General features: G+C 38.3%; 1 protein-coding gene across 2 annotated transcripts in view; it reads left to right on the top strand.

Moving 5' to 3' along the window:
• Nucleotides 1–3,426: 3,426 nt before the first annotated feature.
• Nucleotides 3,427–19,309, top strand: part of rgs3a (regulator of G protein signaling 3a) — a 220,927-nt gene continuing 205,044 nt past the window's right edge. The window contains exons 1-2 of one of the 2 annotated variants that reach the window (XM_058774668.1): nucleotides 3,427–3,774; nucleotides 9,903–9,970. In XM_058774668.1, the coding sequence (XP_058630651.1) occupies nucleotides 3,624–3,774; nucleotides 9,903–9,970 (219 nt within the window). In that variant the 5' untranslated portion in view covers nucleotides 3,427–3,623. The remainder of the gene's footprint in view (nucleotides 3,775–9,902; nucleotides 9,971–19,309) is intronic. The other variant, XM_058774664.1, reaches the window with a different exon arrangement.

The following is a 19,309-nucleotide window of genomic DNA, read 5'->3' on the forward strand; positions in this document are numbered from 1 at the left end:
GCACGGCAGAACCAGAAACTCATGTAATTTGTGCACAAGAGTTTTATTAACTAAACACTAACGCAAACTAGTCTAACAAACAAACAAACAAACAAACATACAATCACTCATACATGGGGAAAGGGCAAATGAGAGTTGATGGATGAAACCATCAGGAAACTAGAGAATGAAGCTATGAAAAGAGTCATTTAACCACCTGAATAAAACCATCAGCACCGTTTATAACGGGGTCTATAACTTATACTAAACCTCTGTTTCGTTTAGGTAAATGTACGATACTTGCATTTTCTTTGTGTCCGGATGCAGTCTCGGATTAAAGTTCTGATGGTTTAAAGGTTTGGTTGTGTTGGATTTCTTCAAGTTCTTCCAGGTTTGAAGGGTGATGAACTCCAAAAGATGTTATTCTGGCTCGGGGGTGATTGGGAGTTCCTTCCCAGGTAGAAAGTGAAAAAGAGCTAAGAAAGAGATCATCTGAGGTCTGAGGAGCTTTGGTTGAATGGAAAGTCAAGGCTGCAAGGCCTGGCACTAAAACCTAAGGGTCCAGAAGAGTTCTAGCTCACATCCTTCTAGGATCTAACAGAACCGCAGACTGAGGGGCGTCACTGATGTGATAGCTTTATTTGCTATAGAAGTCACACCTCTGGGGTGTCAAAGAGCCAATGGTGTCTTGAACTTTTGGAGGGAAAGTTTATGACTCTTTGTCTCTGCGCATGGTAATTTGCAAAGGGGTTGGATTGGAAGTTGATATACAAACTATTAAAGATTCTTGGGACACTAATATGTTGCATAGGTATCAACATGCAATATTCACTCTCAATTAGATCATCCAAAGACGAATTGATAGAGACAAAACATGGTATGAGTTAAAGTGATATTAACAAGTGATCTAACATAAGCATGCATAAAACAGTATACAATACACAAAAACATATACAAGAACAGTAATAATATACACAATGACCTGAATGATATGTGTGTTCATTCAAAGAAAGGTTTTTCTATGAATTAATTAGAGAAGAATTAGAGAAGGCATAATGCCTTTCCTATAGGAAAAAGGTAGTGCGAGTTGCTCTGCTTGCATTCCTTTGAGCAATAAAACTAGTGTTATCTGATGGGTTGCCATGGAACTGGGGGCCTGAAGTCATTGACAGACATACTGGCACCGTGTATGTGTATTGGGTGAGGGGTCTGTGACTATTTGTTAATCTAATAACTAATTGATTTGTTAAATCAAATGCAAAATTGTGTGTCTGATTGTTCCCAATGCTACACCTGCCTACCCCTAATTAATACATTATTATTAATGTCACAGATGAGCCAGGCTCTCTCACCTCCCAATTACAATGTGCACCTTCCCCGGGAATACTAACTGGACACACCTGCTCTTCATCACTAATCACCTCCCTATATAAACACAAACTTCACCTCCACTCATCGTCTGGTCTCACACAGACTTCGTCTCCTTCCTTCCTGGATTCTTCTCCTGCTCTTCACAGCGTCCACGATCTCCCAACCTGCAAAGTAAAGGACAGTATTATTACCATCTCCCATATCCTTCTATTTCTACTATCCATTGCTGCATTACTCATGTGTTTACTCATTCACTCCCTGCTGTAAATAAACGGTTTAAATTTACCATCACCTTTCTGAGTCGATCTGTTACAGAAGACCAGACCTGTAACGAACATACAACTGGATGAGCGCCCCGGATCCGTTTCAGGAGATCGTGGACGCTCTCAAACGAGCACTTTCCGCACCCACTACCGCTGCTGCTGGCAACACCACTCCTTCTCCACCAGTCGCCGCCAGTCCCGTGGCCAATCCAGTGCCCTACTTTGGCTCGGCGGGGGATTGCAATGGCTTTCTCCTACAGTGTTCACTGGTGTTTGAGATGCAGCCCCACCGATTCACCACTGATCGGGGAAAAATTTCTTTCATTATTTCTCTGTTATCTGGACGAGCTCTCCAATGGGCAGAAACAATATGGGTGCAAGGTGGACCAGCGACCCAATCGTTGGATTATTTCACTAACCACTTCCGTGAGGTTTTTGGTCATTCCACTGACGGCTCATTGGTGAGTGAGCAACTTTATCACCTTAAACTAAGGAAAAATGTCTATTCACGATTATTCTCTGAAGTTTCGTACCCTAACAGCCGCTAGTGGCTGGAATGAGCGCTCTCTCCTGACCACTTACCGTCAAGTTTGAATCCCCAACTGCGGCTGCATCTCGCCACCTATAGTGACAGCATTGGTTTGGAGAGATTCATCCAGAACGCTATCCAGGTATCCAACAGAGTACAGCAATGCAATGAAGAACTACTGCTTACTCTTCCCCACCAGCCATAGCAGGAGAGTGCTCCAGAAACCATGCAACTTGGCAACACACGACTTCCATTCACTGAGCGGCAGAGGAGGTTGGCCCAGGGACTGTTTATACTGTGGAGCTGCCAGACATGCCATCCTTTCATGTCCCATTCGCCCCCCACGACCTGTGGTGAGTTTTATCCAGGAACCTTTTGTTGATAAAATTCCACTCACTGCTTTAGTACCTCTTTCTGTCTCTGATATCTCTGTCTCAGCTCTCCTCGACTCTGGGTCAGCTGGAAACTTCATCTCCGGGAACCTCTGCTGCCAGCTCAAGCTTCAAAAGACCATCATTCAAACCCGCAACCAGGTTCAATAATTGGTAAACCCCTTTGTCAACGTGATATACGATTCAAAGTGGGACCTGTGCTGCTTCGAGTTGGAACATGTCATCAGGAAACCATTCATCTGCTGGTTCTGGAGCACTCCACTGCGGACATCATACTGGCTCGCCCTTGGCTCAATCAACATCAGCCTGAAATATACTGGAAGACTGGAGAGATCCTGAAGTGGGGCGATCAATGCTTTCCGGAATGTTTCCCTGTGCTACCCCTCGAACCATCCATCACTCCATCCAGTGCTACCTGTCTGCGCCACATCCATCGAAAGTCCCCTAGAGAAACAGTCCGTGAACATACTCACCTGCTACGCCCCCTTCGGTGATGTGTTCTGTCCCAAAAGGGCGACCCAGCTTCCATCGGCCATGGGACTGTGCTATTGAGCTCATCCCAGGTGAGCCAGTGCCCCGTGGTAGAATCTATCCACTCTCCATACCTGAGCAGAAGGCCATGGAGGAGTACATTGATGAAGCTCTCCACCAGGGCTATATTCGACCATCAAAGTCCCCTGCTGTTTCGAGCTTCTTCGTGGCCAAGAAGGACGGAGGCCTACTTCCCCTCATAAGTTGAACCTCCGCAGTGCCTACAACCTCATCCGGATACGTGAGGGGGACGAGTGGAAGACTGCCTTCGTGACTCCCACCAGCCACTATGAATACCTGGTAATGCCATATGGCTTGGTCAACGCCCCCTCCGTATTCCAGGACTTCATACATGAGGTACTCCTGGATTTCCTCCACAAGTTCGTGTTGGTATACATAGATCTTCTTGGTATATTCCCGGAGTATGGCCGAACATCGCCAGCACATTGCGGAGGTCCTACAGCGCCTGAGAGACTTCAACCTGTTCCTAAAAGCTGAGAAGTGCTCATTCCATCAGTCCTCAATGCCTTTCCTAGGATACATCATCAGTGAGTACAAATGGACGAGGGGAAGGTTAAGGCTGTTCGTGAGTGGCCCATACCAACTTCCATCAAAGAACTTCAGCGATGTCTGGGATTTACAAACTTCTACCGACATTTCATCAAGGATTTCAGCTCCATAGTTCACCCACTTACCATCCTGTTGAAGGGTAAGTCCAAGTCTCTGTCCTGGACTTACCCTTCGTAAGTCCAGGATTAAACACTCGTTATGCAATTGATTTCCACTTTTCCTAAGTGATAGGTGATGAGAAAAGGAAGAAAAGTGAGTTTGGATTCAAACCCTAGCTGATGGCATCATATGCTACATTCATGTGTATTACTCTCCAACCTGCGCCAGTGCAAACACTGTTTGGCACTATCCAACAAGATAAATGATGAGTTTATTCTCAATTTTATTTTAACTTTTTTCTTCAAATTTAATGAGTTTAATCTTTATAATCACTTTAATCTCGAGATGGTTTTATTTTTTATAATTGCTTGCCCTAATCTTCTTCTGTATATACTGTATTCATCATGCTGTTCAGAAATATAACCATAAAACTTAAACATTACTCGTGTTAGCATGATGTGACAGAAATATACTGGTTAAATTTATATGGCCAGGGATTTTAAGTAACTGTAAGCTGAATGTAACCTAACAAAAATAACCAGATTAATAAGTAAACACCGGAACTATTTGACAGGTCTGTTATATAAATGTTCATGATAAATGCTCAATGTTATATTTTCTTCTGTGAATAAGTGGGTTGAGCTGATTATGTTGGAGCTTGCATCTGGCTGAATGAATATTTAATTGCCTTAATTTACTAATTAGCAGATTATGTGAGGTATCACAGAGAGACTCCAGCAGTTACCCATTCGACCTCCTGCCTCTTCCTCCTCTCCTCTTCCTCTATTATCTTCCGTTTTCTCTGTCTCAGCCTGACATCTGTCAATCCACATCCTATCTCTCTCTCAGTCCTTCCCCCACCGCCTGCAGATATCTGTCTGCTCTGTTAAGATGCTTTTACAGACGATTATTGTCCCTGTCCATGGGATCAAATCTATGCAGCACAAAAGAGCTCAGATCATGAGGTTTAATAATGTAGCATATTTTAGAGCTATACATACATTTTGGGGTTAGTGAATTAGAATTAGAAATGTCCATAAATAATTTAAATTACAGTTTAAGACCATGTTGAATGCCTGTTTTTGACACAACAGGAGTTGTCATTAAATCCTTACACAGTAATGATTCATGATTCATTCTTCCTGACCCATTGAAGTGTTTAAGATATCTTCCACGATCAGTCTCAGTGGATAAGTCACATAAATCCACATAATAATTTTTTGGTATTTATATGGATATTGTGGTGTGATGGTCTAGTGGAAACATGTATGCTTTTTGGCTTTGTATATTTCCCAGTTCTAATTCCGCCCACATATAACTTATTTTAATAAAACAAAATGCAGATATGTGTGTGAATATCAATAGTGGCAATACATTTACTTTTATCATTTTGCTTTTTCATTTTTTGACTTTACAAGAATGTATAGAGAGCTGCTGCTGCTCCGGAAAAATGTAGATTGGAGCGAATATCTATGTGACTGTACAAGAGAGAACATCACACTCTTGCCTTCGGCCAAACAGCACAACATTAAAAAATACAAATTCCAGTGCCGGATCGTCACTCATTATAACGCATGAAAACTCTGCTCGGTCACCATGGTTTTTGTGCAAAGGTCCCACTTTTTTGATCACACAGAACAGATGGAAACAGTTATAGCAGTGTAAATGTCAAGCTATGAATACTGTATGCATTATGAATACCTGTATTAAACATACTCAAATAGTCTCAGTTAATGCAAACCTAAAGTAATTTGGGTTGCATTTTATTTTACAGTGTGTGCACTTACAGTGTACATAAATAAGAAAGTACTGTGTAATCTATGGTAACCGCATGGTTAAGGTTATGTTTAGGAGTAGGTTCAGGGTTAGTACCAGTTATTACCCAGCTATTACAATTAATACATACAGCAAAATTACTGTAAAAATAAAAGTGCTACCTTAATTTTGAATAACGAATTGAAAATGAAATAAAACCTAAAATAACCTTACAGGATATAGATATGTGATGTTTTTAAAATCCTCTGGAAGAGGATGTAGGCAGGACTAAGCACAGACTCAAAGAGTCTGTTGGGTGAGTGGAGGATTAAAATTGGTTATATGGGGAGCGAGAGAGGATGGATGGAGTGAGGGAGGGGGCTGGACAAACCGCACACATCATTGAGAATCATACACACACTGGGGCATTTACTCAGAGTTTAGAGTCAGCAGCGCCCTGCTCCTGGAGTCTAATAACATTTTTGCTCACATTTATGTTGAAACTGAGTTTGAGGGAATAATTTCCACACTCTCAACAACTGTCTGAACATCAGTGTGTGTGTCAGCAGTGACTAGGTGAGTGATCTCTCGTTCTGTCTTTGATGCGTGTTTAATGAGTGTGCTACATTAGTCATTGATGGAGCACAGCCTTTCTATTCTTTATGAGTCTCAAACATGTTTTGGTGAGGTTTAAGCTTGCTTTTGTGAAAGCTTGTCTTTGTCATGGTACTGCCATTTACAAGTTGCATCTATACATTTTATTCAGTGTCTATTTCTAAATTTTCTTTGTAGCTGGGGACGAGATAACCGAACTCATCAACTCTTGATATCAGTATGTCATTGACTTCTAACTGCCTGAATAGATTAACTTGAAGAACTGAATCATTAATACATTAATAAGCATCTGTCCCTCTCTGGGTCACTAATTTTCTCTTTTGCTCTGATTTGTCACTGTCAAATTTTCAAGTTACCTAAGTTTTTTTAAATTGTTGATACCCTTCATATCAAAAGTGGGCCAAGCTGCTCTTCAATGCATTTTTTAGTGTGGGTAGATTGCATAATGGTTGCGCACAGGCAGTGTATGTGGTTTTGCCTACATAGCCTTCAGGATAATAAAACCTGAAGTTTGACATTGTGAGAACCAACATTTCCAATTGTTAAAAAAAACAAACAAACAAACAAACAAAAAATAAATATCTTATTTAAATAGTTTGTGTGAGGGTTCAGGACTGTTCACACCAAGATAAATGTTCATCACTGTAATTTGTTGAGATAAACATGTTCAGTTGGTTTGCCACCTGTTAATGTAAAATTAAAAATTATTGAACAGCTGTTGAAAACACAAATACTGCTTGGCTTCTTTTATTCCAAGTAGGTGTCAGAAACTGACAGCCTGTTCAGCCTGTCTGCAGTTTTTCTTTTTCTTTTTTTTTTTTTGCATTAATCTGACCAAACAAATGCATGCTGAAATCGAAAGGAATTTTTAATCTTTGTGTGCACAGGTCAGTGGTATGGGATAGATGTTGCATGGCAGTATCTCTCTAGGCTAGAAATACCAACAATGCAAAACAGTAGAGTAATGTTTAACTGTAATGCATTGTAAATAAAATGAACAATTGCAGTTCAGACTCCACATCTGCACTGGCAATGCATGTCCCAGATTTTGTATCTTCAAATGAAAACTAACATGGTGCTTCAACTCCACTCAATGTCAAATATGTAAAGTACAAATGCCTCAGGCACAATGAGCTGCATGAGCAGTCTGTGGAAGGTCCTGCGATAGTGTAAACCAGGCTTAAATGAACAGTAGAAATGAAATGCACACTGAGCACCTCCCATGATGGCTCTGAGTTCAGAAACAACCCTCTGCCCCAATGTGTGTACTATCCACCCTAAATAGTTTGTAAGGTTATAGTAGGTTTGTCCCAAAGCATAGTATGTTGAAAAGAGCCAAATGCCGAAAGTCCTCAGATGGTCTAGTATTTCCGGTAAGTTTTTGAAGTGATCCACAACTGACAATTAAACGGGCTACTTGTTTTCATCCAATATGGTAGGAAGAATTGTTTGAAGTAAATTTTATGACATAAAATGTGGAGTGTGTAAAAAAGGATGTGAGCCATGAAAAGTGACTGATTTACAGTAACAGATGCATGACATTGTTATACCAAAACTAACCATCTGCTCACTCACTCACTCAAAATTATCAAAAAAAAAAAAAAAAGAAATCTCTCAAAAAGAGGACATTATTTTAGGGAATAGCATAAGTAGAGAAATTGGCATGCAGCATTAGATTTTTGTTTTGTTTTCTGGTGTCTTATAGACCAACCTCAACTTCAGGTGTTTGGAGAACCAAGGGCTTACGTGCTGGATGTATAGGCAGATTCACCATTTACTATCTTGGCAATTCTACTATTATCTTGGGTTATTGTTACGGGCTGTTTTGTAGAATGCAAAAGACACTGTAATGTTTACTGGTATTTGAAAGAAAAAGTCTACATTAATTACTGAGATGGTTGATTTGGATAGAATTAAAATTACAGCAAATCTCTGGTAGCTATTACATTATCCCACCTCCCCATGTAAAACTAATCCCGTCTGGATAGGACTTTAGACTCATCTATTGAGGGGATTTCAGATCAACTGTCTCCAGCTCATCACACCTTGGGGAATCAGGTATGGCACTGGCCAGATTTAGCCAAACTCCTTTCTGTTCAAAACATTGTGGAATTTGTAATAAATATGCTAACATGGCCACCACAATCAATACTGACTATGCCACCTTCAGTTTAAGGAAGTGAAGGACCTGAGTACCTACAAATTACCCTGAAAATGATACCACCCAACTACCCGGTTCTCTAAGTTACCAACAGAGGCATTAAAGAGGAAAGACAAAGGAAACACCAAATCCATGTTATACAAATATATATATTGCACGACATGAAGGTCCCAAAATTCTTTGCTTAGGGATAAAATAAAAAGTTTGAAATGACCGAGCAGAGGTATACTGTTAACAATTGTCCTGATGCCACCCGTACTGCTGCAATCTCTATTAAGATGAATTTGTAAATATGTGCTGCACGCTTTTCTCTCAGTTACTAAATAAACACACAACAAAAATGACAGTAGTGAGAAAACAGCAGTTTAGAAATCCTATGTGGATATGCTTGCAGAAGCTCTGCAATTTTACAGTCAAATTTTGTTACATTTATAATAGATTTCTTTAAAGCAAATAGCTTTACACTGTCAAAAGTGTTGCTTTCAATTATAATTACAACTCTCTAGTTTGTTCATGTTTTTACTCAAGTCTGACCTTGACGGACTGAACTGAAGAAATTAATCAGAGAAGATTGTTCTGGCCTGATTTTGTTCAAAATGACATCACAGTTTGTTTTTGATTTTTGGTCCTAGTATCTCAGGATCTTAATTTAAAAGCCAATGGTTAAAACACATGCATTATAAGTAAACACACAAACAACATCCATAAGTCTCTCTGACTCTACTTCTCTCTACTTCTCTGACAAGCTCTGCAAATGACAAGATATTCTCTCTGCCGAAGAGAAATGGAGACTCAGATGAGATGGTGATATTCAGTTCCATGATATGCTGTGAGCACAGAGAGGATGGGGAGTTGTCTGCCAGTTTTCATGAAGGTCTCCTGAGTGTATCAGGGGACCTAAAATCAGAGATGGAGGGGCCTCTGTCTGAACAGGACTATCTTATCTGCTCTGCCTTTTACAAAATAAGGAAATAGCAGAGAACAGGCAAGATCCAGTTTGTTTAAATCTTATATGGAATCTAGAATTGGTGTTGTAATTAATTATAACAAAGCTACCCATGATTTGGAAACATTTGAAATACAGTGATGATATAATATATTTTGTACTGTTGTGTTTTTTTTTTTTTTTGGTACTGAGGTTACACGTACATTTTAAATTACATCCCCCAAAGCGACTTACAAATGTTGAACAGTTTTTCTTACAAGCCAACAATATTTGCAGTACACAATGTAATGTAATGTTTCTGTACTAGTTGGTATGTGTATACATTTTGTATGCGAGTATTCAATTTAAAAATACAATCTGCCACTATTTTAACCCCAGTGAATACCCTTTAAACCAAGTCAATGTCTAGATTGTTAGATGGGGCAAGCTGCTCTATCCACAGCAATAAGCAGGAGTCTGCTGATGATTGAGTTAGAAGTTCAGAGAACATTTTCTACGTTTTTTTTTCTTTGCTTAGGGAAGAGAAAGAGAGAGAGAGAGAGAGAGAGAAGAGGAAAAAAAACAAGGAAAGGGATTAAAAACCTTCAAGCGAGGAACTTAAAACTTCCACCTCCGCAGATTTTCAAGTTTTCTGTTGCAAGTGTGTATGAGACAGACAAAGCCCATGACTCATTTGTTTATATCTCCTCAGACGCTGCTACAGCAAACCATGCTGCAGTCTTCAACTCTGCAAACCCTGAGAATATGCAATGCTTAATGGTGAGTACCAGCTTTCCCTGTCACTGTTGTTAGTTATTTGTTGTGTGATGATGTTAAGAGCTCATCTTTTTACATTTGTTGATTGCCACCATTCTTCAGAACTTTTGACACAAGTGTTGACTTCTTTGTACAACCTTGTAAAATTATATCCCAGGTATCTTTGCTTTGCTTCTTCAGAAACAAAGATACAGTAGCATTGTTTACTTGGTGTGAATTAAAACTATAGGCTATTAAAGCAAAATGTATAGAAATGAAAAACAATAAAAATAAATTAGTAGTTTTAAATTGACTGAATGAAGAAATTTTTAGTGAACAAATTTAAATAAAAATAAAATAAAACAAAAAAAGTAGTACTTAATTAGATTTATTTCAAAGTACAAATCTATGAATGGGGGTATACCTGTGGTTGTCAGTCCACGAATCTTCTCGGATGCCTAACTCAAACATGTTGAAATACACAGTACATGCCATATGCATGTGGTAACCTTAGAACAGTGCTTCTCAATTTCAGTCCTCACGTATCACTGCTCTGGACATATTCTATTCGTCTGTAAGTGCCCTGTGAAATGGACACCATGGGATATTCCGCCATTATTCCAGTTTGAAGGGAGTGTATATGTTCCATTCAAAGGGCATTAAAGTGTGCGAGACTTGAAGACTTCAATGAATTTAAATTGTATTTATTTACATAGGTATATTAAGTCATACTTCACATTTCTCTAGTAAGTTTCTTCTGGGTGTGTAGATGCTGCAAGCCTTGGTGTAATGCAGAGTGAACTGAAGTTAAGTAAATTTCTTCAACACAAATTGATATATTCACACTGCTCTTTTTAGACCATGAAATGTACCGTACAGTGACAAGTGGCATTCAAGCTCTAAATGAACAAAAGGCAACATTAAGGAGGTCTATCTATATGACTTGTACGTTGCATGTTTTCTGAAGCCATGGAGTAGCTTTGAGGGAGGAAGTGGTTGGGTCAGATAAGCTGTTCTTGGATCTGTCTAATTGTTTAATATATTTAAGTTAGGACAAGTCTCAGAGTAAATTTAAAGAGGATTTAAAGAGGAGATAATGACAGTGGAGGAGGTGCTGCTGCTGCCTGACGTGGGTCAATACGTGCTCTTGTTGCACAGAGCTAAAACTTAGAGTAAGAGAACATACTGCAGTGACAGTACAGCTAGAAAACATTGTTAAACTGTGCAATACTGCGCTGCTGACTCGGTTGTGGGGGGTGAGTACCAATCTTCAATGTTTTGATAAGAGGGCATGAGATTCTAATTGTGTTACATAGAAGTGTGTCTGGAAACGACCTGTCATCCTGTCCATGTACAGTTTCTTATCTGAACTCAATTGGCAAAAGTTAGTTTAAGTGTTTTGAAAATATTTTGCAGATTACATTTGAAGAGTTCAGATGCAAAAGCCTCTTAAAATTAGTATTTTTCTCAGGCTCCTATGTGTAGGTTCAGTAATTTCACCTTGATGGCAATGAATAGGTTCTTTTCATTGCCATTAAAGTGAAATAGCTGAACATAAACATAGGAGCCTGAGAAAAATTCTGATTTCAAAAGAAAAGTTCAGATGGCACTTAGAAGCTTTTGCATCTGAACTCTTCATTTGTACTCAACTGAAGCAAGAAATTAAAGCGCTAACGTATAAACAAAGTATTATTTAATATTATCATTATGATGTTATTTTTTTAAATAAATATATTTACAAAGAATATCAAAGTATTGATCCCAATGTAAAAAAACAAAAAAACAAAACTGAGTAAATTTCAGAAGTAAAAACTACTTTCCCTGGACCTTTTGGCATATAACAGGTCATTGTACTATAAAAATATTCTCTAATTTTCAAAATTTAAAACTTTCTCGTTAGGATAAAAACAGTTTTTATTGAAACCAAGCTCAGAAAATGACTCGTTTTGGAATGTGCCACTTTATGACATAATAGTGCAGTGAAAGCCCGCATCTGCAGGAGAAGATCAATGCAATTCTAAAGCAATAAGCAGCAAGAAGCTACGCTTTTACAATATCTAAAAGGCAATGCTAACCCATTCGCCTAAAATCATTTAATCTGTGGTAATTGACAACATGTCTAGAGAAGGGTGAGTATAATATGCTACACATTAAAGGATGGAAACTAACTAAATTTAAATCATTAAGGGGACAAAAAATAAATAAATAAATTCTTTCACCATTAACTCATCCTCATGTTGTTCCAAACGTTTATGAATTTCTTTCTCCTGCTGAACACAGAAGATATTTTGAAGAATGTGGGAAACCAAATAGCTGACAGTAGCCTTTGAGTTCCATTATATTTTTTTCCTATTCTATGAAATTCATTGGCTACTATCAACGTATACATGTTTGGAACGACATGAGGGTAAGTAAATGATGACAGAATTTTCATTTTTTGGGTGAACTATCCCTTTAACTTACATTGTTGGTATAGTTTGACCAATTTGGAGATTTGGAGATAAAAGGCCAGTTGATTGGACAGCAGAAACAAGAGGTCTTTCTCCAGTGAACGACAGTACAGTCGATTCCTTTGCTGCTCTAACATAAATCCCCATAGGCTATCTTTGTTTCTTTTGCCTGCATCTTTCTGGTTTTGTGCATATGGTGAATGACAACATTGCATACTCCTGACCATTCTTGTCCTGTAGTATGATTTCATTTGGCAGTTGTCCTGATAAACTCTGCATCCTGTATGTAGCTGTATATCAACACACCTCAAGTGTATTTGATTCAGTGCTTGAATCTGCCTCCATTAAGTGTTTTCTCTGAAAAGCTGTTAAGCCCTGCATGTCGGCCAACATAACTGCTGTAAACAAAGGGTTCATCTTTCCTGTTTTTCACCACACATTTTTTAAAGAAAGCCTGAGTGAATTTCTTGCAGCACTGCTCTTCTGGACTTGAATGAAATTATCACTTTAGTGCCCCATAGCACACAATCCTGTTTCACTGATAATTAATCTCGTGTAAGCCCTTTCGAATAGTAATTGCTTCTCATGGGGACATAAACTATTTTCAACAGTTACAGGGGTTAGTCTGTGATTTTATTACCATCCGAATCCAGAATGTCAGTTTTTATCTCCTACCACATACGTAAAAATCCCCAGCCAGATTACCTACTGTTTTTTTGACAACCAAAGTTGTGTGGTAATTTATTTATCCCACGAGTGGGAGCTATTAAGAATAAAAAGAAAAAGAAAAGCATGAAAACATAATAAATTGCAATACAATTGTAAAATATTATGTGCAATTGTATAGGTTACATTAAAAATATAAACCAAACAGCTTTATGATTGCCTGCACTCTAAAAAATATTGGGTTAAATATAACCCAGCGCTGGGTAAAATATGGACGAACCCAACGATTGGGTTGTTTAGACCTAGCGGTTGGGTTACTGTCCAGAAGGTTGGGTTAAACATTTAACCCAACCGTTGGTTGAAAACAACCCAGCATGTGTTCTGTCCAATATTTACCCAGCACTGGGTTGTATTTAACCCAGCATTTTTTAGAGTGTGTAAATAAGAGGTTGCATTAACTTATTTCTTATTTCCAAGTTTATAATGCCATCATTGCATACAGTACACGAATACAGTATACAACCAGCCATCTGCATTTCCATAGTACTCAGACTTGCGGTAGATTATGCGATCAAGACACTTATGCCAAATAATGTCAGTAGGGGTCTATGATCCCAGCTTAAATTGAACTATATGCCCCAAAGATATTTGATTCTCAATGCTTCTTTCTTGATTCATGAATACAGATGAGTATCACGGTGAACTAAAGCTTTGTGATTGGTCAACAGTTCTTTGCATTGTTGAAAGCACTTTATTCTAGCTTCAGGCAGCTTGCTCTTTTGGCATTCTGTAACTTGGTGGAAACACTGTACTTAGGTATGGTAAAAAAATGTCCATAATAGTTTACTAAACCAAGAAAAATTCTTTCACATTTAAAGGTGCTGCCATGTAAGCTCTGATGCTCCTGCAGGATTACTAAGAATGCATGACACAATTAATATTCATGCATACACGAAATGCAGTTTATCCTTTCAGAAACATCTAGAGGGAGCACGACAAACAAAACATATTGGTCTCAAACTAAAATATATTATTTTATCTCGACACTTAAAAAAACTGCAAAAGGCAATGGAATGGAGAAAGCTCTCTGCATATCAGAGTGTGTTCTCTCTGTTGACTTTGGATGGAAAGCAAGTCTCACTGTGAAATTTACTTCATGTATGCATTAGAAACTAGAGAGATTCTGTTCTGATGGTATTATATTAAGTTTTTAACTCTCAAATTTCACTCTTTTGGGAGAAAATGGGATGCAGAGACATTCTGATAAACATTGAAACTTTGCATGTGCAGCAGATGGGCAGGGACAATTACTTTTCATCAAGGATCAGCAATTTCTTCCCTCCATGCAATAGTCAATGGCTGCATCCAGAAGCTTAGGCAGCTGTCTTGTTGTCTATCAAGCAATGAATTCACAGGTAGTGCACATGAAATAGCTGAAGCCCTGTTTGCTAGAGGAGAAGGTTTAAAATCCAGACCCTTCACACTCTCTTCTCCTCTCTAACTAGCAAACCAGTAGTAAAACTCAGAAATACAAATAATGAAAAAAAGTCTTTTGGCTGGCTTCTTCCTCTCTGGCCTTTTTTTTTCTTATCTGAAAAGCTCATTGAGGCTTCTCTTTTTAGCCCTTTCTCTCTAAATTGGCCCTGGCTCTCTCTGCTCTCTCTGCTCAACAAGGGACAAGGTAAAAGGATCTGACAGCCCTGGCACATCACATGTGGAGGAGTGTCTTTGACCTGAAGCCTCAGCCATACGGGTGAACCAGGGTCATGATGCAGACTATTGACGACTTTTCTTGAGAAGCAGCAGTGAATGCAGTAAGGTCTGAAGGTTTAAAAACACATGCATAATTTAACATTAATTTAACAGAGGAAACATATTAATGTTAGCTTTCTTCTATGCGTTCATGCCACTGTTTTTTTTATTTACATTTTTTTGGCATTTTCAGTGTGGGCTCCAATAAAAGTGTTAGTATCCTTAGATAACCCTGTTAGAATGATTGATTTGATCTCTCAAACGTTTGAGTTCCCAGGAAAACGTTATTAGCAAATTCAAAACTGCTTATGGAAATAAAATGAGATGGGAGGAAAAACTATATTTCAAAGCTTTTGAAAGCACATGCAAAACTAGTGTTGGAAATAAAATTAAATAGGAGAAATAAAAACTATATTTCAATGCTTTTGTGAGAAAATGCAAAGTTTTTTGGGGAATGCAAAAGCATTAAAATATGATTTCCCCCCTTCCATCATGTCCCCTTAGGGGCTTTCTATGCTTTAGTTTACATCCTGTATACCCACTCTTTTACTGGTGTGATCAAAGTAATGAAGAAAACAGGAAGCATAAAAGCTTAGTCTTGATTTGGATTTCCAATAATTAACATTCTAGTAGTGATTTATATGATAATACTCATTGGAATCTTAATATCCAAATAAAATGATAGTGATATTAATGATGTTGGCATTTTGTTGTTATCACTTTCAAATTCAGGCCATGCACTTCAACAAGGTCTATGGTTCACCCTGAGTAACAAAGCAGTGCTTGATCACTCTTTCTACAGTATTCAAAGTTTAAAGGCTTTCCCCCTCCTCTAATCCCAATTTTTAATTGAAGAGAAAATACCTTCTGAATTCTCATTAGAGGTGAAGTGACGGATTGAAAAGACTTCAGTGCCCATTTAATGCCCCTCTGAGAGCAGTGTTCTATGTGCTTTTTATGCCGTTGCTTCTCCTCAGCTTTTTGTTGTAATGTTCAGCTTTAAAATGAACTGTGCCAGAACATAGGCTATGAACTCATCAGGGTTGCCAGGGTTACAGTGCCCTGCAGCTGTAGAAGTTTTGTCTTTCTGTGTGTGTTTTTTTACTTATTTTTTTTATTTTAAATCTACCTTTCACTGGTAGATGTAAGTTTGGTTGTAAGTGGTCTGATTCTATAGAGTCTTCTAAAGTGTGAGAGTGGGGTCAGACTCTTAAGACAAACATGTTGTTTTCATCTTAGCAGTAATTTGGAAAATATCTGATGCTGCTGTGAAGTTAATGGTTTCTTACCAAAAGTGAGTGCATTCATCTTTGAGCATATTTGTTCAGATTTGCTTTATTCTTGATTATTGAATAAAGTGCTCCATGTGATCAGTGGGGAAAACATCTGGTTTTATTGAGATACAGAAGTTGCTTAGTAGCATGCATATTACTAGAATATTGGCTGTATATTAGTATTTATTGAGCACATATTAATGCCTTATTCTGCATGACCATATTTTAGATCCCTTAATAAGACCCCGTACCTAAATTAATAACTACGTTACTACTAATAAGCAGCAAATTAGGAGTTTATTGAAGAAAAAATAGTTAATAGTTAATAATCAATGGTGAGAATTGGTCCCCAAATTAAAGTATTATGCTTATCTTGTTCCATTCATGTCAACTTCAGATTGATCCACATACAGCGGTCCTCAAAGTATTTGGACACTTAAGCCATACTTAACAAATGTATGAATGTATGTCATTAAATCAGTGCTTTGAGGTATAGTTATGGACCTGCATAAAGAGTCCTTAATTGCAATAGGTCCTACAAAATGTATAGCCAAAAGATTTGACCAAATAGAGTCACTGTTGTGAAAACATGTCTGACAGTTGACAAACAAGTATGAATGACGGAAGACTAGGATTACTGTGGTACGGCAATAAGCTTATCTGGTAGGCAACAGCATTGCACTTGAGACACCTTGAGATCCCAATGCATATTGATAGCATCATTTTGATGCCCACTAATTATCTCAGGAACTCAGCAAGTGAGAAAAAGGCCCTGTTTGTACAGTATTAAAGTGTGTTTTCAGTGATCTGATGACAAGTTGTCAGCCAAGATGCATTTATCATTTACACAAGGTCTACGTGCATTTCAAAATAGATTTTAAACACATTAGAGCCCAACCCTTTAGCATCACTTTAGCCCTAACACTCTTTTACCACAACTTACGTGACATTTAACTTTGAAAGTGTCACAAAATATTTAAGAAGCAATATGTTGCTAATATCGTTTTGCAAAAATGTCACCGATTTGGCCCACGGCCCTGTTTTATTATTATTATTATTATTATTATTTATACTACGGGGCCGTTGAATGCTTGAATCTGATTGGCCGACGAACGTTCTAAGGTGTGCAATTATTTTCAGGGAAACGCACGGCGAATGTAGTTCCAGCAGCTCTTGACCGCATTACATGACCATATCACTTCGCCAAATGATTTCTGTTATTTCAAAGGTCTTACCAACAGCAAAATAACCAAGACACTGGTCAAATAAATAAATATAGTAAACAATATGATAAAAACGACAGATCATGTCCATGTTTTTGCCACAAAATTGCGCTTTATTATGTACGGAAAGCACATACTCTATCTCTCCCGCTCTCTCCCTCACAGACCGCACACACATAACAGTTACAGTTTGCACACACACTAGCATACATCGCGCTAATGTTGTTAGCACTACTCTGACGATTTTATCAGTAAACAACTTAAAAACTACACGACTTCTCACAAGCGAGGTAACAACAACGGTGCGGTTCGTGAACAAAAGGAACTAAGTTTCACTAGAGACATTGCTGCCGAACACTATTGAGAGACGCACAGAGGTAATTTCTCTCTCTCTCTCTCTCTCTCTCATAACTTATTAATTGTATTAACTGCAACAATCTGTTATAAACGGCTCAAGCCTCCGTTACTAGGTTTAAAATGACGTTTTGGAACTAGCAACGGAGGCGTTGGATGAAATGCGGAAGAAATAATCCTACTCACAATAGCGATTTAAGTAGAAATACCGGACGAATGCCTTGAAATATACAGTCTGATCGATGTCTTGAGGTATGACAACCGTAGTATAAGCGGAATAATTGACTTCGGTCCGTTGAATTATTAGAAAAATTTTTCTAATAATCCAACGGCCCATCGTCAATTATTCCTTACATAATTGCCTACCGAATGTACTAAAGCGATTATTTCCGAATTCGCGATTCGATAATAAAATCTCTAATAAATCATGAATCGGTTAATGTTAGTCATGACTGGCAATGCTAAGCTTCGGCTCTGGCGCCTCCGCCAAACGGTTTCGATCAGAGTAATCAATGCGAAAGTGGAGGGGAAGTGCGCAGGCGGAGCAGAGAAGCAAAACTACTGTTCAGGATTTCAAGTACAGGCCTGTAGCACGAAGCCGGTTTGCGTTTTTTTCCCAGGTAAGTTCACGTTTAGTTTGAGCAAATTCTGAGTTTTCGGGCACAAGAAAGTGGGTTGGTTTTGAGCGAGTTTCGTCACCATGGTAACTTACGCTACACGGCTACTCTGCTACCCTGCTCCAGAGCAGGTTTTATTCTGGGTTAGAGCAAAGAGTAGCTTTGAGCAGCAGCCCTGAGCTTCCGCCATTTTGGGGTGAAAGCGACTTTCCACTGGATTCTAGCTGTCGCTATGGCAAATATCAGCTGATTTGTTTAAAAAACCGTGCATTAAAGCTGAAATACAGCCTGAACGATGACAACAATAACGTACAATCACTAGACTAGTGATCATCAAATCCTTTTAACAGTTTATTTTACAGACTTTTATTTTAAAGTCTTCCCCTTTTTTCACAAAACCTTTTGCGCTCTAGAAACCATGTCAGTTTCGGCTGAAAATATTTCAAGTTCAAGTGTTTGTAACGTGTCTGCCCTGTCTGAAGTCCCCGTTGTCCTTATTTGGTTTCGTTCCGGTCCCGATTAGTTAATCATCTGTCATTGTCCCCACCTGAGTTGAATTAAGTTGTTTGCTCTTTTGTTCCCTTTCCTTTAAAAGTCCTCAGTTCTCCCTTTGTGTTTGTCCGTTCTTTTAATGTAATAAACTGGGAAAAATGTGTTGAAGCCGTTTCGTTCTCCCGTCTTTCATTTTCATTGTTACTACAACCACAATCCGTAACAGTGTTAGCATTATAAACACTGAATTAATACCAACATATGAAATTAATTAAATGAATGACAGAATAATTAGGAATGTTGGACAATAAACAGGAATATAACAGCTTGACCGTAAACTGTTTTTGCAATATTGTCTATATTAATGTCCGTGAGATGATAGCAGATAAAAGAAAAAAAAAATCATAAATGTTTTCTTTTCAGATGTTAACTGAGCATAATAACATGGCGAATATGCATAATCTGATAAAGGAAATGAAAAATAAATGTAAATGAAAACTTAATGAAAAGCATAAGGAACAAGTTTTCTTGTCAA

This window comes from Onychostoma macrolepis, chromosome 05 (assembly GCF_012432095.1).
Source record: "Onychostoma macrolepis isolate SWU-2019 chromosome 05, ASM1243209v1, whole genome shotgun sequence".
NCBI classification, from domain to species: Eukaryota; Metazoa; Chordata; class Actinopteri; order Cypriniformes; family Cyprinidae; genus Onychostoma; species Onychostoma macrolepis.